Source organism: Spodoptera frugiperda, chromosome 29, assembly GCF_023101765.2.
Source record: "Spodoptera frugiperda isolate SF20-4 chromosome 29, AGI-APGP_CSIRO_Sfru_2.0, whole genome shotgun sequence".
NCBI lineage: Eukaryota > Metazoa > Arthropoda > Insecta > Lepidoptera > Noctuidae > Spodoptera > Spodoptera frugiperda.
In genome coordinates, this window is record NC_064240.1 from 3,843,553 (window position 1) to 3,865,845 (window position 22,293).

General features: G+C 35.8%; 1 protein-coding gene across 1 annotated transcript; it reads left to right on the forward strand.

The window, feature by feature from the left end:
- The first annotated feature begins 8,572 nt into the window (after positions 1-8,572).
- On the forward strand, positions 8,573-22,145 carry LOC118268459 (synaptic vesicle glycoprotein 2B). Its single transcript, XM_050706229.1, has 11 exons — positions 8,573-8,810; positions 15,895-15,948; positions 16,789-16,950; positions 17,322-17,484; positions 18,643-18,764; positions 19,104-19,345; positions 19,446-19,651; positions 19,929-20,191; positions 20,547-20,706; positions 21,165-21,292; positions 21,812-22,145. The coding sequence occupies exons 1-11, from the start codon at positions 8,807-8,809 to the stop codon at positions 21,865-21,867; spliced, it is 1,560 nt and encodes a 519-aa protein (XP_050562186.1). The 5' UTR covers positions 8,573-8,806; the 3' UTR covers positions 21,868-22,145.
- Positions 22,146-22,293: the final 148 nt, after the last annotated feature.

The window sequence follows — 22,293 nt, forward strand, 5'->3', positions numbered from 1 at the left end:
TTCCCAATCCCTGATTCCTTAACAACCCTTAAATTTCTAACCACCAATAGGCTGGCTCTAGTCTTTCGGGTGTCTGTTCGGCCGCGATTGCTTACCATCAGGTGATCCGTCTGCCCATTTACCGGCTTATACCATAAAAAATACAGATGACATTTAACAACATTCTGATTTTCACCAACCGCCACCAACTGATATCTAACAGTACAATTAAGAGGATAGTTCAGGTACTTCCTAACACTAAGTAACTTTGTAGTTAAGAGATGGTTCTAAAGTGGGTAGTGAAAACGGCCTACCTATAAGAATCTTTATTCCAGCCTCTTAAGTATCACTATATTGACATTCTCGATAAACTTAGGTAAAGTGATGGCGTTGTAATAGGATTGGTTTGTATGGCTTCATCAGACGTACGATACAAGTACGTCACACGCATGTACACACAGCTTTACATCAAGCTACGCAAACCCAGTATGAACTGACCTCTGAATGTGCGAAACGATCATATAAAGCGAGACCATCGTAAACTGGTTTGTGTAGCTCCATGTGTAGTCTGACGTAGTGGTAGATACACTTCATAGGGTAATTATGTCACCTTAATTTATTGATTGGGAATTTAAGGGAGGTTGGATTATGGAACTTATTATTGGATACGTAAGAAAGGAATTTCATTTTTAATGAGATAGAAGGCAAATAGTTCGACTGAAGTACTGCAAGTACTTATAATTCATCAAATACTTGCAGTACTTGATGAATTATAAGTCCTGCCTGGAATGATGATCAACAAATGAGTAACATTACCTATGAAAACCTGTGCAATAAACTTTCACTGTAATTTCATTTCAGACTACAAGTAAAAAATTCGAATAAAATTAAAGTAAGAAATCTACCTTTAACTACACATTTCTTACTACTGTCGTAAAACCTTTTACAGTCAACCAAAAGACACGTAACTGTTTGATGAAGAACTCGATTAGTTTCAAGCCACGATAGGGACTCATATTCATGAACAGCATTCCGCGTCACATGACGCGATAACTCTCGCGTATAAGTAGGCAATGAAAAACATAATAATTAATCTAGTATGTCTTACGAAACTTTTATAATAATAACAAATCAAAAGATAATTCAAGACTTTAGCAGACTTAGCTTACAAGTCGTTAAAATTGTTAATGTACAACTTAGCATTTGCAAATTAGTTCAATTTGCATGTAAATTCTTTGGACGGAGACAATGGAGACTCGCAGTTCGCAGATGTCACTTTCCTGTTTATGATTGCTTAGTCTCACAAATACTAAATTGTTAACGTTCTTGTTTTGTTCCCCTTTTATGTAACAAACTAACAATCATTATTATTGACATTCAAGATTATGTATTTTATTTTTGTCTAGAATATTTTTCTGACTACAAAATGTATTAGCTAGAGATATATCTACTAAACTTTATAACATTACTAGCTGACCCGGCAAACGTTGATTTGCCTTATAAATTATGCTTGGCTCCTATTGGTCATAGCATGATGTTTTATAGCCTATAGCCTTCCTCGATAAATGCACTATTCAACACAAAAAGAATTATTCAAATCGGACCAGTAGTTCTGGAGATTAGCGCGTTCAAACAAACAAACAAAAAAACAAACTCTTCAGCTTTATAATATTATTATAATATAATTATAATTATAATTATAATTATAATTATAATTATAATATTATAATATTAATATAATATTATAATAATATTATAATTATAATTATAATTATAATTATAATTATAATTATAATATTATAGTATATAGTATAAGTATAAGTATATATTTCAAAAAAATGAATAGTTCCCAATTCTCAGACCTACTGAATATGCATATAAAATTAGGTAAAAATCGGTAAAGCCGTTTCGGAAGAGTACGGTAACTAACATAGTGACCTGGAAATTTTATATATTAGATTGACTTGTTTATTATTTTAGAGGGTTCTTTAAAAAACGGTAGTGGCTCTATTTCTTTGCTAAATGCCGACATATTTTGGTTTCCTAGTTAGGAAATTCCTACTTAGGATTCAACATTTTTTTAAAGTATTCTAATTCCTTGCGTTAACGAACGCCATGTTGTATGCTCCATTCCAACAGAACAGAACATACAGGGTGTAAGCGGAACGCTCCCGAAAAACGCCACAAATTGTTTATGTTTTTATAATTTTAATCGTTTTTGTGTTTGTATTATTCATGCTATATTAAAATTAAGCATTAGATTACAACTATTATTACTTAAAATAAACATTGAATTCTTTATTTTTTTAAATAATACACGTTTTTTACCATCACCTGTTTGCGACGTTTGGAATCGTTCCGCTTACACCCTGTATTTAATCCAAAATGGTCCTAGTAGGCAGTATTACAAGTACAAAAGGCGGTATAATTGGAACACATGTAGTGCTTCACGCCGTGAAACCCCGAATAGTTTTGAAGGGCGCACGTCGCTTCAACGTTGGTGTAATCGTCACTATGTCAGAAGGCCATGCATGCAGTATTCGCGCGAAATATTCCCTTGTTACGTGACTTGATTTATAAATAGTTTTTAGTCATATAGTATCAATATATGGATAGGATAATTGTTGAATTAAACTAGTTGTAATCGATTTATTTGTGTCTCATTTGGCGAGCGGGTTATTAAAGCTAACTAGCTAGAACTTAACCTTGTGCTAATGATTAGACGAAACAGGGATACTTTTATTTGCAAGTCTCAAGACGGATACTTTTTTTTTGAGTTGGGAATATCGTTCAAGTCCTTCTTTTACCTTGGGAAAGGCGAGAGGGAGAGCCAGACTCTTATTGACTAAAAACCAGTCCGTTCCTTTACCTGCTTTGAGCCGGAGCCCCGGTAACCAGTTACGTTGTCCGTAGCTCCGGATCGGGCATCAGCCCTCAAGACGGATGACACCTATACTTAATGCCTCATAATGTTTACATTGTAGATATATTTTATTCGAAGAAGGGGACAATTTACTAAAACAGTTAGATACTTTCAATAGATGTACCTGGTCTGTTAATTTTGAATAGTAGTAGAATTGAATGATTGGATATTTTGATGGATTCATAAGTAGATTTTTTTCTGAATTATGCAAAATAAAGATAAAGATTGTTTTTATAACCTATAGATATAATAATATTATTGTAAGTATATAGTCTAACATCAGTAAATTAACAACAACGACTCAAAAAACGCCGCGAGGCAAAATATTATTTTTCCACAGCCCCTTAATAAGGTCACCGTCAAATTACACTCCGAGCCTCGTCAACATAAATAATTTAATGAAACTGTACGAACCTATAAAACGTAGTCTTTTCCATTTTCTTCAATATTTTTGTTAAGACTAACAGAATCTCGTGTCTGAATTAATTTTGGTTGACATAGGGATTTGTTATTTTAAGTGATATGTCATAAATATGATATATGACTACAGTCAGTACACGTGAACTGTCTGTCTAAGTACCTTTATAAGTTAAGATGGAAATGCTGCAATGTTAAATTTAGATTTTTACTTTTTTTGTGCCAAGATAAGTGTTGATATCACGATATCATTGGATGAAATTTTGCTGTCTTTCTCAATGTAGGTACTTGTACTTCTACATAAGACTTCAATAGACTGGCAGAAGAACACATTTCACCAATTATGTTATAACTAGTGTAATTTGGGCAAACATGACGTGTTCCAAAAAAACCGTACTTTTTTTAAACATTTTCCCACGATAGGATTTTCATCTGTGTCGTGGGTGCGTTTGATCATCATCATCATCAGCAGATTGTTCTTATTTCAAATACACATAACACCCAGACCCGAAACAATCTGTGGATCACATAGGTAAAGTGTTGCTTCGTGCGGGAATCGAACCCGCTACACGTTGTGAGACAGCCGACAGCAATCGTGCAGTCAAACCAATAATCTACGATACAATTTCTATATATAATAATGCCAGTTGACCTAATACCGGTAAACTAAGAAACATGCCGGTTATTATTGGAATTCACACACAGCCGTATAAATACTTCAGCAACATTTTATAAGTACTACAAGTATGTGTACTATGTACAATGATTGATTGATTTCACACCGAGATAATCTTTTCCTCTACCTTCCGTCTTCCATGTTTGGTCAGAATTGCATCGAGATTCTAGTGCACTTCCGATATAATACTAATCATACAAAGACGTGTATGTACTGTGTGTGTGTTTGTCGGTTTTTACCCGACTGCGCCAGAAGGAGGGTTATAGTTTTCGAGAGTATGTACATATGTATGTATTTTCTTATTTCACTTTTAGTTAAGCTATGACTGTTACATATTTCCTACTGGAATATTATTAAGTACCATTTTCAGAAAGTATTTTTGAATAAAGAACTTTAAAAAAATCCGCTTGCCTACGGTAATTTTACTTTTTATGTTGCCTAGGTGGTGGTAAAATGGGTCGCTAACATTTTTATTCAAATTCAGAATCAGAAACTGTTTTAACTTTTTTTGATGACCCCGATTTTTCAAATTTAAAGATAGAATAAAAAGAATACTGCTGTAGGTAGATGAATAAAACCTAAATAGGTAAAACTTTACCGAAGTGAAGAATTTCCAAGGATAAAAGAGGCTGGAAAATGTCTAATACTTATACCTATCTGTTCATATCAGACCATGCCATGAACTGCCATCATAGACTGTCAATTAAAAAAAACAAATAGGAACTAGGTACAATAATTTATCAGGAAACGCAATAAGTCACTAGTTAAACGACTAAGTACCGCAACAACACTAAATATGTCTTTATGATACATAAGTAATTGATTTATTTTAGAACTACTATGATTATTATTACTTGTAGCCAGTTCATATGGGAAAGCCATGCTTTGGCACGAATGGGCCGGCTCGACCGGAGTGATACCACGGCGTCACATAACACCGGCGTGAAACGATGCAGTTCAATCAAACATAATGAATGATGTATAATGTAAAATGAAGTAAAAAATATATCGTAACAAAGCTCTCAGCAGCGTAATGAGATATTATGAAATAGTTCCTCAGATTGAAAACATTATTATTTAGTAGGAGCGTACCTGGCACTGTATCTGCAGTATCAATTATACGGGGCCCTTGAGCTATAGGGGCCCACAACCTGCGTAAGCAAAAATAAAAACTTCGAAATATTTTATTTCAGAAATAACAAAAGTCAAAAAGAAAAGGCCCCCCAAACAATTGTCTACATACCAAGGTATGCTATGCCACTACTATTTAGGCAATAGTGACAGAAAAGGACTTCTACCAGACCTTTACAGGAACAAGCGTAATATTACAATAACGTTACAACATCATTATTTTCGTTGGACATAACATAAGGTGGAAAAAGAATGTGTTTCGTAACACTACGCAAGGAGGTCGAGGTTTTGGCATAAATATAATTTGTTTCCTTATATCGAGTGTTAGTATTCAATCTGCGACCACTACCGACCCTACAGGCGTTACGTGGCTTGTTTATTACCTAATAATTATCTTTGGATATAAATTGAGCATCGATTATTGAATTTATTGAATGTTTAAGTACTTGTCAATGTTAATAATGATGATTATTTGTTTATGGACTCGATTATTGCCTCCCATGGGTATGGTAATATAAGTTTAATAAATATGTATTTCTGTGCTGCCTCTGTCCAAAGGAGTACCAATACTGATATCATAATGATGAGCTGACAACAATTGCGTATAGTTACCTATTTGTTTTTTATGGGATAGGGCAGCAAACGATCACCTGATGACACTTTCACGCCGGCTTTTCGGGGGTTAGAGGTTTGAGGATTGTGCATTTGACATTTGACAACCTTTCGAGTCGTCATCTTCGTGTTCAACCAATATCTAGATACGCCGTTGAACTTAGGACCATAGCTGACAAACAGCAGCGTACAGAAAACCCCAGTATAGCTCCTGTTTTTGAGGACTAGGCTATTCTTTAACAAAATAACAAGTCTAATGATACCTATAACATTACATTCGTATCAGAAACCATTTAAATCGCTGTAAAAAAGATTAATCGTTTTTTTTTTTACTAGCAGACATCAATCACTGGATTCAGTGAAATGTCGAGTGTGACCTCTAAGGTCGCGAGCGTACGGCCGATGTGTTGCGACTACCAAAATCTGTTTACAAAATATAATTATGCTAGGAAGTACATAGGACAAGGAAAATTGTGTTAGTGGACGTTATCGGTAGAATGGTAAGTGAAACTGTTCGAGTTTGATTCCTGAGTAAAATATTCTATGAAATTCTTAGTAATTATGTAGGATGGAGTCCCCACCTTGGATAATGGAATAATAATATAATAAATAAGCATAAATTGTTAAAATGTGCTTTATTATTTTCAGTGAGAGAAGACGGCTTTGTTCAGCCAGCATGCACTTATAATAATGACCTCTATCTTTACCAAACCATATTCTGTATCTGAGTAAAGACAGTCGTACCTACCTGATACATTACATTTAGATATGTAGTACTAGCTTCTGCCAACGGCTTCGTACGCGTTTCTGTGGGATAAAAAGTAGCCTACGTATTATTCCAGACTATAATCTACCGCTGTTCCAAATTTCATCGTGATCCCTTCAGCTGTTTTGACGTGAAAGAGTAACAAACAAACATACAAACTTTCGCATTTATAGTATTACTAGTACTAGGATAACACGGACTTATATTAAACTATGGTGTATATTATATTTGTACCATACATGGTATGTAGTCGAACTTGACCGAAGGCGATGTGCGACCCTGCGTCCTATCGCACTACAAACAGTACTTACTTACTGAGAATCACCAATTACACGTACATACGTTCACACATAACAATTAGCCATCTATATTATGTAAAGGTAATGCCAAATAGAACCTTGATGGCAGTCCAAATAATAAGTACGAGAGAGCCATGCTTCGGCACGAATGGGCCAGCTCGACCGGAGTGACACCACGGCTTTACTGAAAACCGACGTGAAACAACGCTTGCGTAGTGTTTCGTTGTGTGAGTGAATATATCGGAGGTCCAATTACCCCTTTCTCAATCCCTGATTTCTCAACAACCCTTACATTCCTAACCCCAAAAGGCCGGTAACGTACTTGTAACGCTTCTGATGTACTGTAACGAGTGTCCATGGGCAGTAGCGATTCCTTACCATCAGGTCATCAGATCTGCTCGTTTACCGATTTATAACATAAAAAATATAGATGACATTTAACGATATTTTGACTTTCACCAACCTATAACTAACACCTAACAGTACAATTAAGAGTATAGTTTGGGTATTTCCGCACACTAAGTAACTTTCTCCTCTAAGCTAAGATAGGTGATATGTAATAACATTTTTGTTTTCACCAACTTTTCGTCCGTCTCGCCTCACCCAAGGCGGAAGAAGTCATAGGAAAAAAAAAGGTAGTTTAGGGTTGATCAGTGATAACAGGTTAGTTAGTTATTTATTTTTACCAACCTTAGGCACTTACCAAACGCATAAATCTAGGTCATATCATATAGCAACGTTATTTGACAAAATTGCCTTTTAAATAAACCTGCTACTGGTACAGACCATCTTATTAAAAATTGTTATTAATAATAAAAACAAATCAAAGTAATCGTCTTAGAAGACAGCTCATTACGCGGTGGCTCGTCGGGTCCCGGCGGGACTGAGACTCAGTCCTACGGTTGTTCTCTTAAAAATAATAATCAACTTGAGTAGCTCACGATCCAGGGAATATCGAGTCTATTGGAATGATAGCGTATTTAATAATAACTTTGTTTTTATAACTTACTTTACTTGAAGTGATATCTCTATGTAAGTAAAAAACTATTAATAAGATCTCATTAGAATTAATATAAGTAGTGATAGAGTTGATTAAGGATTTGAATACTTACTTGTTTTTATTAAGGCTTGAAGATACAGGGTTTCCAATATTAAGGCGAAAGTGACATTTTAGTTATTTGTGTTCATAAAAGTGTGATTTTGGTTTTTCAAAGCTATTTGGTATTCTTTATAACAAAGTTTAATAAATAAATACATATAAGTTTTTGATATTATCAGCACATGTTTATTATAAACCTACGAGCTAGGTAGGTAGTAAAAAATAAGGTAGGCCTTATTTGGTGACCTTACCTGTAACATTAATAATTTACAAAAATGGTACGGTACTTAAACTATTTTTTCGTATGTAAGTCTGAACTAACTGTATGAGTGATGAAATACATAGATATATTTATACATTACATTTTGATTGCATATCGAGAATCCATCCGTAAACAATATCTAAATATCATCCTATTATCTGCTCAATCTTGAAAAAAAACACAAAAAAAGAATTACATTCGAGCCTGAAATCTTACATTTATGAGAAAAATAAGTAAAATCACGGTAACGTGTTACATAATAGTTTAAAAAAACACATTGAGCATGACAACAATGTGGTGATGTGCGGATAGATCGATCGTGGTCACCGTCATCGGCCGTCTAGATAACACAAGATGAGCGATCGAGCATCGGCCTTATCGTTATCTCAAGTGGAAGGAATCTTAGGCGACAGCCGGTAGCGAGTCCACATTCGCACAGAAGCCTCAGCAGGCAGCACGCGACATCCTTGAGGTGACGGCGAACGACGCGTGCGCCGACATACCCGGCCTGCCCACGCGCATCCTCCCTCTAGTGTAACACGCAGGGTGACGATGAAACGTTGGTGATAGGTGACCGCGGTTTATCTCTTGACGTGATCTCAAATCGGACTTTTTAAAAGTGAAAAAGTGAATTAAATAAAAATGGGTGAGTTATTTTTCTATTTCTATTATATCTTCGCAAATAAAATGCCCAAAAAAAAATTCTGTACCGAAAGAAAATTTTTAAAATTAAATAAAAATCCAATAAAATAAAATATCTATTAATCAAAGAAATAAAATACTACAACACAATTACTTACAAAAAAAATCGTATCAACATCCCCGACAAAAATTCGAAACGAAAATAAATTCAAACGTAACGGACAAAATTTTAAAAATAAATCAAACATAAAATCTCAGTGTCTACGGGGTGTCTAAGAAATCATCAGCAAACAAAAGCGATGTCTGTGCACATATCGAGGTAGCATTGAAACAGTTTGACAGATATGTTTAAAATCAACGTCATGGCGTCCGCATGGACTGTCGAAGATCTCATCATCCTGTCTCCACAATAGCCTTTATGGCGATGTCCACCAGTCAGCTCAGTTAGCAAATCTCTTACACACGCCTGTCACTCACCTCCAGACACTCATTGTTAGTATTTTTGACATTATTTTACAAAAAGTTCGTTTACAGCATCCAAGGAACATGTTAGGATATTGTTTCCTTTTTATATGTAATCTTTAGTTAGACATTTACTTAAATGCTCATTGTGAATTGCCTTTAATAATATAATTCAATTTCAGACCTGTGAGTCATTTTTGTTGAAATAAATAAAATTCAATCGATACCTAAGTTTTGTAAAATTGTTACATAAATGTCTTTTAGGTATTTCAGCAATTTGAAATGACTACTTTTAGAACCATTGTCTGCTTCAATGCATCACTTAATAACTAGGTTCTATGTACTAATATAATAATGCAACAAAATGCAGTTTTCATCAATATATATACTATTAGCGCTATAATAAATACAAGCTATTTTTGGGGTGGCAAAATCTTCCAATGACTTCTCCCATCTTCAATGAGGCGGAAGGGAGTATCAGAACTGACTAAAACCACCCTGTTCCTACTCCAGCTTCGAGCCAGAGCCCCAGTAACCCGCTAGGTCGTCCGCAGCTCAGAATAAAGACTTCAATTAATTTGAAAAAGTTATTACCTACCCGAAGTAAATTTATTCAAAATATTTTACGATATAATTCTTGGAAAAATAAAGTACCTAACCAATTATCCAATATGCAAATATGTTTAGTATTATACAGATTATTATTTTATTATAGATAAATATATAAATTATAATTATTTATGTGAACTATAACTACGTGTTTATATAATCAGGAGTACAAATCATAAATTATGGGTAAAATCTTCTGATTCGCAATTATTATTGGTATTAGTAGGATCTTAATGTTATGTGCATAATGCCATTTACGACAAGTTAATTGTTTTTATTAAACGCACAGGTGCTCGTGTAGGTTGTGCATTTTATTTTCAATTAACATTTTTATACAAAGAAATATATAAATACACATACGAGCAAACATTTTCTACGCTGTATCTGCTACTAAGAATCTATTATTGCGCAAACGTCGGTTACATATCGACATTTTTCGTGTAATTTAAAATTCACTTTCAAAAATATATTAACATTGATCAAAGTAGATTAAAAAATTAAACAATATGAAAATATATAAAATAAAAGCCAACTCAAACAAAACATAAAGTAAATTCACTCTAAAAATAATTACAAACCATCACAAGAATGTCAGAACTACAGCAGTCAAATCAAAATAACTAATAAGACCTATTTACTGAATGGCTATCGTGTACTATCAATAAAATACTTGAAGCGTATCATGAGGCTTCACTTCCTAGTTCAGTCAATTGTTACTTCACTACAAAATAATGTTCCGAAGGTGTCGTTTCATACAAAGTATCTACGTCAGAGAGGCGTATCCAATCATAATTTTCCAGCATTCATCGATCTAATTCTTCATACGTTCTTACGGCGCCCGTACAAAACATGACAATTAATTAATTTGTCTCGTACAAGTGCTGAAGTCATTTGAAGACAAAAGAGCCATGAGATCCGATGCAATTAAACTGATTGTCGAAATTAGTTGCGAAAGACTGCTTACTGCCACTACTGCTCCGAAATTTAAACTGTTGTAACGAATCCGTCTGCATTTCCTTTGCGTAACTTTAAATAAATTTGTAACGTTGTCATCATCATTTCTTAAGTACCTATTTAGCTACCGAACTAGATAAAATTATATTACCTTAGTAATTGAGGTTTGTTAACTTTTAAGAGAATATCTTTATGAATTTTGATTAAATTTCGCAGTAATAAAAAAGCTAGATTGCTTTATTTTCCTTTTAAAAACGCGAAGCCGAAACCTTATTCTCGAATCAACTAGTTTTACTCGTCTTTGTAAAATATATTGTTACTTTTAATCACTATCACTAGTTACGATCTACCCAGTAGCAGGCACGTACCAGGTACTAAGACTAATATCATTCAATTTTCCTCCTTTTTTGAGGAAAAATGTATCAACAAAAGAATAGGACTTGCATAAATCATTACATGATATTAAAAGCAACGCGCAAATAACTCATTTAGTGTTTTTTATGCGCTGCCTGTATACGGGCCCAACCTTGGGATACGCGCAATGTCACTATTAGCATAATTATTTTCACATAACTATCCTACATACTTCACTAGTGGTACATCATATAGAACCATTAATTTTGCAACAATGAACCACTAATGTTGGTCTTTAGATAAGTTCTTTGTACATTGTGTCTCTTAGTACTGCCCTCCATTTTACAGGATTACAGGGTCTTACAGACCTACCTGAAGAATAAATTATACATCCTGACTTACTTGACTTGTCATTTTTATTAATAGTTCTATAGGATTCTAAGTAACATCATAATCACATGTTATTACGTCCCTATTTTACCCAGGCAGTATAAGTTATCAAGAGCAACACATAAAAGTGCAGCAGTGTTTTGTAGACTTTATGATATTCTTATTCCTGTATATCCTGGGTTTTGTCCAGCAGAGCGTGGTCATTGATTTCAATTAATAACTAATTATGACAAGACTGCCTGAAACCAAGACTTACGCAAACTGCCCGTAGGCACACTACGAGCTTGTGTGCAAAAAATAGGGTAAAGAAACGCATACTGTTGTTCATGAAATGGCAAACATAGTCCCATAAATTGTAGAATATTACAGTAAAAGATATTTTACCTATTAGTACCTCCAGCCCACCACAGATGGGTCCCAATAGGTTTAGCGGGGCTAGGGGCTGCTCGAAAAGCAGGAATAGGAACGGGGCGATTTAGTCAGTGCGATTCTGACACTCCTCGCCTCCCCCAAGGCAAGAGAAGTCATTGGATATTTTTTCCCTCTAAAAAAACCTATTAGTACCTATTCCCCATTTCAAAACGCAGTCCTTGAGCAAAGTTTCATTGCCAACACATACAAATCATTCGACTATGTCATTGTCACACATTTGTGAGAACTAATCTGAAAGCACACAACGTTCTGATAAAATGGCCACCGTGTTTAGCCATGTCAGGCTGATTTATTTACGATTCTAAAGCCCTTCATCTCACGTTCACTATAAAATTGATTAATCATATGACATGTACATGTAAACAGCTACCTGTACTTTCATTATAAAAGATAAGATAACAACTGCTAACAATTGAATTAACTTGTTTTAAAACAGACAACTTATAGTGTATTTGAATAACCTCATTTGAAACTCAAAAATAACAGTAGCCTCAAATAAAAGTATTATGAGCGATCAACCTTGTTTACAAATGGTTTGAATGGAAGCTAAAGATGTCTGCCAAATATTGACGAGGCTACCTGAATTCAGATGTTGATGATGATACTTAATAATAGATATATGATAAGTACTAAAATAGATAGAATTTATCATTTCAAATCTGTATTCTTTTCGTTATTAGATCTGGGTCTTTTTAGAAAAAGAAATACGCTGATTTATTTCTCTAATAAAGATTAATAGGTTTCTTTTAAGCCGGTAAACGAGCAGACGGATCACCTGATGGTAAGCAATCGCCGCCGCCCTTGAACAGCTGAAACCCAGAGGTGTGACAAATGCGTAATGCTATTGCATTATATTGTATTATTTTACAGGTAACAGTTCCTCTCGTCGTAATATTATTCATAATTTGAGTTTTAGGTTACATGCACATCCGCAAAATATATTTAGATAGACAAATACAAAGATAGCAGACTACTTATTTATGTAAACGTAAAATTATTACAGTATTTGTTGCGAGACGATGACACTGATAAGGTCTTTATCCATACAATGCATTATATCAATATTATTAACAAATATCACGTTAATATGCATAGAAAAACAGAGGGCTTAATCGAAACGAGAGCGCATTTGACGCTGTGATTGGTTGGTTTATTCGCACTGGCCAATCACAACGCCGAACGCACACCCGTTCTTAAAGCAACCTTGTACTAAGAATACAGATGTAAATTTTGTTACAAGTAAAAGTAGAAAAAAGTTACCTGTTATTATTGCTTGATCTTCAAACGACAAGCTCCGTTTGAGTCCGAAACTGTTCGAGCGACATCGAATTATGAACTAGCTAGTTAAAACGCAATCTGCAATAAGTACTTACTTATACGAATGATAAAGCTCAAGTGTTTGTTATTTTCGTTTATTTAAAGCACTCATCTCTGGAACTAGAATATTATAACCATTATGCTATAGCAAAATAGTCACAAGTAGACTTTCAATAAAGTGCAATTTGCATTGCGCAGAAGAGACGAAAAGATTAACAAGGAAAAAGTTATCTTAAATGCCCACATATTTTTTCCATGGAGAACCTAACATTTTTCCGATATACGTTCGTTCATTAGCGATCATTTCCATTTGGTTCCACTCCATTGACGGTTAACAAGAGACATTCGACATCGACCCTTTTCTCTTGGGGTCATGTATTGTTACTCAATTGAATACTACGTCAAATTAGTAATGTGGTATTGATCTACCTATTAATGGCTTAGGGTAAGACGGGACTCTTTTACTAAGACTTCACTGTCCTTTCGTCTGTCCATCCTTTTTTAATAGAACGGAACGAACCGACGCGGTGACCAAGTATATCCAAAACATCAGAGAAGTTACAAGTGTGTTGTACCATTTGGGGGTTGACGATTTGAGGATTAGGAATGAAGAGTGAAGGATTGGACCTCCGATAACCTCACTTATAGGCTAAACACAACGCAAGCGTAGTTTCATTACAGTTTTCTGTAAACCCGGCCATGGTATCACTCTGGTCAAGCCCGCCCATTTTTGCCGAAACATGGCTCGTCCACTTATAAATATCATGACACAATACCATACATGTGTGTCTACTACGTAACTTATAGTAGGTAAACAGTTTCCCATCTTAACTTTAAACTATTAGGTAGGTGTTAGTTACTTACTCATACTAATCTCTTAATCAATTGGCTACGCTCAACCACTGACGGACTCTTCAAACTGACACTATCAGTATCAACAACAAAATAAAATAAAGTCGTCCATTGTTTATCTATACTCGAGACTGTCGGCTTTATGAAACAAATAATCGTATGTTTGCTAACGTAAACGTATTTTCAGCCCGATAGGTAATCCTAAACTTAAGTTAGCTGTATCGCATTGCATTTGATACCTTTAATCTTTGAAGGTGTCACTAAAAGTGCAGTAGGAAGGCGCTGCATATAGTTGAAATATCGGATTACAGATAACCATCTTTAGATTCGTATGAAATAACCGACCCACCGATTTAACAACTTATCTTTCGTAGTTTGAAGGACATTTACAGAGGTTAAACCCTGCCCTGCCCTCATCGTTAATCCCCAAAATCCCCAATCCTCATATCCCTAGCCTCATAGGCCAGGAATGCACTTTGCAACCTCTCTCAAATTGCGAGGGTCCATAGATGATGCCAATCGCGTACCATCAGGTGATCAGTCGACTCGTTTGTCGCCTCATCCCATAAAAAGTAATAATTAACACGATAAACCCCATGGGGGACACCAGGTGACTGGGGGATTTGCCTTCAACAGTTTTCTATTGGCAGTTAAAGTCTTAATACAAACGTTTGCCTACAATACACGATACACCTTTGAGTAAAACAAGCGTGATGTTATGAACACGCGTGTGTTATTGACATTGGTGCGGACATTAGCCACACTAATATACAAACAGTTACCTACATTGTGGCCAGTGAAACATGTTTTACTTTTAATGTCATGGTACCTTATACATGTGTACTGTGTACTGTGTTACGCATAATAACAGTTCCCCCCTCATGTAAGGTGAATTGTTTTCTTACCATTCATTAGATGACTAAAAATTACGTACTAATGTAGCTTCCGTCCGCGGCTTTATCCGCGATCCCGTGGGATTGTGTGTAGCATATGTGTTATTCTAGATCATAATGTACCCCTATTCCAAATTTCATCTTGATCCCTTCAGCCGTTTTGACGTGAAGGAGTAACAAACAAACATACAAACTTTCGCATTTACAATACTAGCTTCTGCCAGCAGCTTCATCTGCGTTCCCGTGGGATAAACACCCAGTAGGCTATGTGTTATCCCAGATCATAATTTACTTATGTTACCTATGTTTCATCTCGATCCCTTCAGCCGTTTTGTAGTGACGGAGAAACAAACAAATATACAAACTTTCGCATTTATAATATTAGTAGGATTATTACGTAGGTACCTACGTAATAATCCATATAATATATCTATTATAAACAATAGCTATAAACATCGGTAGGTAGAACACAATTTTCAAACACCCTCGATAAGTATTATGTACCCGACTCTAATTTAACCCTTATACTATTGAAATTAAGTCTAAAATAGCTTGTGACAGAGTGCAGTATGTGCCTAATATAATCGCATAGTTAAAAAGTAATCAAAGTAGTGTCAATAATTAAGTTTGTTGGTGAAAACAAAATAATATGAAAATGGGAATATGATTCAGTTAAATATGATAACGCATCTCACAATAACACGGATTTCTATAAAACCAGCTTTATCAGTTAAGGATCAAACATCCAGAAATGGTGTACTAAACTTATGAATAAACCAAGGAAGTGCAAGAAATGAGATGTTCATGTTATAAATATTGTTACAGGTCTAGACTTCTTGGAACATGGAGCAGACTTCGAAGCTGCAATATCGGCGACAGGTAAGAAACTATAAAAAATATAATTAATGAATGCAGGTCGCTTCCAATCGGCCTGTCTACAAGTCATTGGGAAAGGCCTATGTTCAGCAGTGGACGTCTTATTATTTATCTCATTACTTAACTTACTGCGGTAGTCAGAGTCATTTAATAATTACTTAAACTTTTTCTTTAGTAACCATTTTTGTATTGAAAACAATTGCTGAGGACTGGGTTAAATAACTATTAGATGAATCTGAGTACGGCGGTAAGTTCCATAAGAATCTACTACACCTAGGCCTCATACAGTAAAACATAGAAATGTTAAGCATAATTACATCAAGTGCATGGTGTATTGCAACTCATTATTTTTTGCCTACAACAGTGTTGATAGTGACGATCGCGATGAAAACAATAGGTCATCTATTTATGAATGATCTATTGACTAACTCAGATAAGTTTTAATTTATTCAAATAGGGTCTAGAAGACCAGCTACTTAGGTATAGATACTAAGTAAAGGAATCTCAAGGCCTAAAGAATGCAAAATTATTTTCCTAGACAATTTTGCGCTTCAGTCCAAAATCTATGGGTTAGGATTGATTTATTACATTAGTTAAAAATTAAAAGAAATGTTTATTTCATCAACTATTATGGACATTAAAAAAAAACAAGTATAAGAACAAGTAAGAATGATTGTGGTTGGCGGTTCTACATTGCTATTGGTTGGATGGAGTTTCTACCAAAAATTTATCGTAATCCATACATAGACTTTGGATTGAGGTTGAGGAGGGAGAAATCCATTTCGCCCAGTATGGGTTTTATTTAAGGAGTGTTTAATTCAAATTCCATTTGGTCAATTCCAGGGTTCGGTCGTTTCCACTTCTGCCTGCTGGCGGTCACCGGACTGATCTACGCCAACACTGCCATTGGCATCACTATAGTGTCGTTCGTCTTACCGGCGGCGACATGTGACTTCAAGATGACATCTTCGGACAAGGGCTGGCTTACTGCCGCTCCTATGTTGGGTAAGTTTTATTAAAGTTATGGTCTAAACAGAACATGAAACAAAATTAGCAGCCTCAACATTAAACATCGTGGCACTGTTTGATACTTTTTGTTTGATTCAATTTTTCGTGTTTCTTGTCGTTTTCCGTGAAAGTATGCCTTACGTATGTAATTAATAATTTAACCACATACCTACGTAAGGCATAAGGTTAATTTGGAACATAAGTGCACTAAAAAAATGGGATTGAAACTGTATACGTTGTAAAGTGAGCAAAAATGTAGAATGCAGCTGAATGTTTGTTATTTAATTTCATACACGAATCGTACGGTTTAACATTAGTCCTACATTATCATTCGATACAAAAATTTAATACAAATAATATTGTGACAGGTATGGTGCTCGGGTCATACTTCTGGGGTTGCTTAGCCGACACCAAAGGCCGTAAAATTGTGCTGGTGTCCACTCTGCTGATGGACGGTTTCGTTGGAATCATCTCGTCCTTCGTGCAGATCCTCCCCATCTTCATGGCTTGTCGATTCATCAACGGTTTCTCGTAAGTATTTAAACATATTTTCGTTTTTTTTTTAACGTTGCCTTAGACTAGGATTTTCTCCTGTGTCATGGTTGCGTTCATAAAAGTAAAAATTCACATACTCATGATACGAAACAACAATTTGTGAATCACATAAAGAGTTGCTCCGTACGGAAATCGAACCCGCTATACGTTACGCAGCAGCCGGTTAGCAGCCACAGCGGCAACCGTGCAGTCAGTAAACTAACCATACTCACGTTTATCTATATACTTACCAATAATAAATATAAAGCTGTTAACAAATACTTATGTAACAAAAATTAGGATATACATAGCTACCTACTACCTAAATGAAAAAGGACAGTCAAGGTACTTATTAATTTATGAATACGGAAGCATTTAAGGAGGTGACAGAAGTAAACAACAAAAGATGTAGTAACATGTTGGATTAAGAGCAAACTGTATCAATGATTGTTATCAAGCTAGTTAGCATTTAATCGATGTGATGACACCATTTTACTGGTCATTTTACGCTCTTAAGTACTACTGGGTAATTATATGAAGCATGTGCTTGGAATCAATTGTGGCGTGCCTGTCCGCATGATTAGTGGCCTCCATTGTTTACAATGAACTGAGAAAAATACCTTGGGCTTGAAACGTGCCGGCATCAGGATGCTCGTAACACGACTAATATGACATCTCTTATCCTCGTCACAGTTCTATTTCAATTGGGTACTTTGAATGTTTTTAATTTCTATAGGTGAACAAGTTGATACAGCAAACTTTGTACCGCCTCAAACATTTTGTTCTCAACCTGGTGAAACTTTCCATAGGTATCACCCATAAATAACTCAAGAGCTGCACCACTTAGCGGGTTTATCAGCTTAGCTCAAAAAGCAGGAGTAAAGAACAGAGTGGTTTTTAGTCAGTATAGAGTCTGACACTGGATGAATATGCCTCGCCCAAGGCACGCCAGAAGTGATTGAAATGATAGGTATCGCCCAAATATAACCGGTGTGAATGGTAAAGGCAGCAGGCAGAAGTGGTACATCTTCGACTTGTTTGATCCCTCTATTCATTCTTCCATTCCTATTCCATATAAAAACACATAAATATTTTAGTAATATGAGATCTGGGCAAACTTTTAGCTAAGTTATAATTTTCTTTCTATATTTACAGTGTTGCTGGTGCTATGGGTATCTGCTTCCCCTACTTGGGAGAGTTCCAACAGACCAAATACAGAGAAAAGATCCTCTGCTGGATGGAAATGTTCTGGACACTCGGAGTCATCTTATTGCCATGTAAGTTAGGAAGCATACCTATCAATTTATCTATAAACTTTAGTATTAACTTAATTTAACGTATATTCGATTATACATGTATGTATAGTTACTTATCCCTATCGAAGTTTAAAATGAGTAAGAAGTTATATCAAATTGTCTAGACATTTATAAAGTGGGTGTGACTACTTAATTGCTACATATACCTACCATGTTTCCTCCACTTCACTTTCGTCTATCACGCATACAGGCAAGATCGTTCTTGCAATATTAATTACCTACGTCACTCTTGCGATCTGTCGATATTTCTCTGGTTACTAGTTTATAAAAAATAAAATAATGGATTATTTTGTTTCGCAGTGATTGCTTGGGGTATCATCCCCATCTCAGGAATCCGTATCGAGAGCGGTGCTTTCTCTTACGACTCATGGAACTGGTTCGTCGCTGCCTGCGGTGTTCCCTCACTCCTTCTCGGTTTCTGGCTCTTCTACTTCCCCGAAAGCCCTAAATTCATGATGGAATGCGGTGACTACGACGATGCTCTTAAAGTACTCAAGGGTATCTACAAGCAGAACACCGGTGATGACCCTGAAAACTACCCGGTAAGAAATATTTTCACACCCATTGTACCACCTTAGCTAGACTACAAGAACCTTTTTCGTCTGAATAATTACTCATACCTACCAAATCTTCATTTCACAGATCAAAAGCCTCAAGGAGAAAGTCCGTACTGTATCTGTTGGCTCCCAGACCTCTGTCAAGTCCGTCCGTAGCTTGAGCATGCGTAAACCTAAGGACCTCAAGCGATTGTTCTCCGAAATCTGGGTCCAGACCAAGGCTCTGTGCAGACCGCCCTACCTCAAATACACCATCCTTACCTGCATCATTCAGTTCGGTTTAACTACAAGGTATCAATTCTGCATATTTTTTCAAGCTTTGTATGACCTGAAAGGGTTCTTAATTAGGCTCATTTGCGTCATAAGACTGGACAGTGTCCGCCGCTCATCCCCCTTCAGAGTTGTGGTTGAGCTTTTGTTTTGTAATAATAATGATAAAAAGATAGTTATAATTTTTGGAGGGACGTCGTTTAAACTCTCAAACACGCCAAACATGTCTACGTTTTCAGAGAGTATCAAAAACAGTTACCATTTTACTATACCAACTACATGGTCCTAACCATTCCAGTTACTACACCCTCATGATCTGGTTCCCCGAGCTGTTCAACCGTTACGAAGAATTCGAGCACCGCTTCCCCAACACTTCGGCTTCAGTGTGTGACGTCTCCGGTATTGTGGTCGTGGACGAGGAAGAAGGCGATCCCTTCGACTGCCTGAAGACCATCGACTCCAGCGTATACATGCACACCCTGATCGTCGGTCTCGCTTGTATCCCCACTTCGTTGTGGCTTCCTCTCTGCGTCCACAAACTTGGTGCCAAATTCTTCTTGAGTAAGTATCGTTTAATATTTACAAAACGATTGTTATTTTATCGTTAATTTATGACATTTTCGCTCATACGCTTCTGGGTTAAGCAGTCGGTGCATTTCCAGGCGTATTTTTTTTTCTTTGACTCTTGTATACTCAAAGTATGCTTTGTATTCTTATAAATTACCTAAAGAAAAAAATGTCCTGTTACTATATGTAGTTTGCCATTAACTTTGCTAGGTATCAGATAATTTTATCCAAAATTAAATTTATTCTTCGCTTACCCAATTCACATATTTGTAACCTATAAGTTACAGGACTTTTTATCTTATTTCCTTACATAAAAGGACAATTTTACAATAACCGCCTCGTGTTTCAGTCTTCAGTTTAGGATTTGCCGGTGTAGTGACCATCGGCCTCTACTTCGTCCAGAACTCCACACAGAACTTGGTGCTGTCCTGCATCTTTGAAGCTCTCACCTCACTCGCCATCAGTTTAGTATTCTGCGTGCTGGTCGACTTGTTCCCTACAAACCTCAGGTAAATATTTTGTAGTTAGATACTATTACCTATAGGAATAACACACCAACCTAGTCTTGTGAAATAGTTTAAACTTAGTTACTACAGACTCTTCTGTTTTAGTACAAATAGGCCCACTCTTTTCTTTTCTGTTCCATAGAATCTAATTATACATCTAGAACTTTAACCTACTATTTATATTTATGTGTTGGAATTGTTTCAACAATAAGAATTGGGTGCGAATTGATGATCCCATAGTAGAATGACGACTTGACCAAAATGAGTCTTTATGAGCAATACTTCTTGGTCCACTCAATTTCATTTATCATCAGAAGATCAGCCCGGGTACGCCCACTTCCACTACTGGGTTTATAGGTCTGCATACTTCTTTGCTTTGTGCGAGGCTGTGCCCGGCGATCCGTCCACCCATCACATTTTTGGACTTACTTGAATTTCATGTAAATGGTTTATATCCACAGGGTAATGGCCGCCGCGCTGTCTCTAACTGCCGGTCGAGGTGGCGGTCTCATCGGCAACCTGTCCTTCGGCTACCTCATCGACATCAACTGCGTCGTTCCTATCGTTGTATTTTCGGCATTCTTATTCCGTAAGTATTTCATTTATTACACGTAAGTATACGACATCTTTTCTTGAGGGCTGAGACCACAAAAAGGATAAACCCTCTTTTATCTGTTCTGTAGCTGAGACATATTGGCTAAATGTTGACGAAAACTTCTCGACATTTCTTTTATGAAGTCCCATGCATAAGGCGGTTGAAATATAAGCTACGATTCGATTTCTTGCCCCAAAATATTATTTTACTTTGGGTATTCTCTATAGTAGTCACACATCTGTTGTCTCATATACCTACCGGCTTGTGGCAGTCAAGTGGATTATAACATATTGACATTTATATGAATTTTTAAACTCAAAGAGCAACAGTTGTAGTACTTGTAGTACAATGTCAACTAGCAAATAGCTTCACTTTTTTAATATTGACATTTTGTTTTTTATTTTAATTTTGTGTTATCTGCTTTGACGTTCAAATGTGCCTTCCCTGTCTATATGAAAGAAATAATTTTGACTTTGACTTCGACAACTAATACAACATTTGTTTCACCCACAGTTGCTGCAATACTCTGCTTCTTCTTGCCAAAGACGGGACAGGAAGCCCTAGACTAAGCTACCAGTTACTTAAACATAGATGATAATTTAGACTGTCACATATATATCACTCGGTTCGAAGTGGTTGTACATACTTAGGTTGTTTGAAGTACGTGTATTTATTTATTGTGTCGCAACACTGTGTGGCACCGTTGAACACATACTGCGAACAGTATGCAAATAATTGTTATTAAGTGATGAACATTACAGTATTTTAGCGTTGACTGTGTAATATAATATAAATCAATTAAATTATTATATTTAAATATTAAAGGTTGATTACCTAATTACTTGTATTGTGTTGTTTTTTTATCCTGTATGTACCTACAAGTCACTCTTCGCTTCTCTGTATATTATTTGATGTAAGTACGAATGTACGTATTAAAATCGATACGAAATCTTCAAAAACACAAATTAACTCCCAACAAAACTTTGGTAGCATCA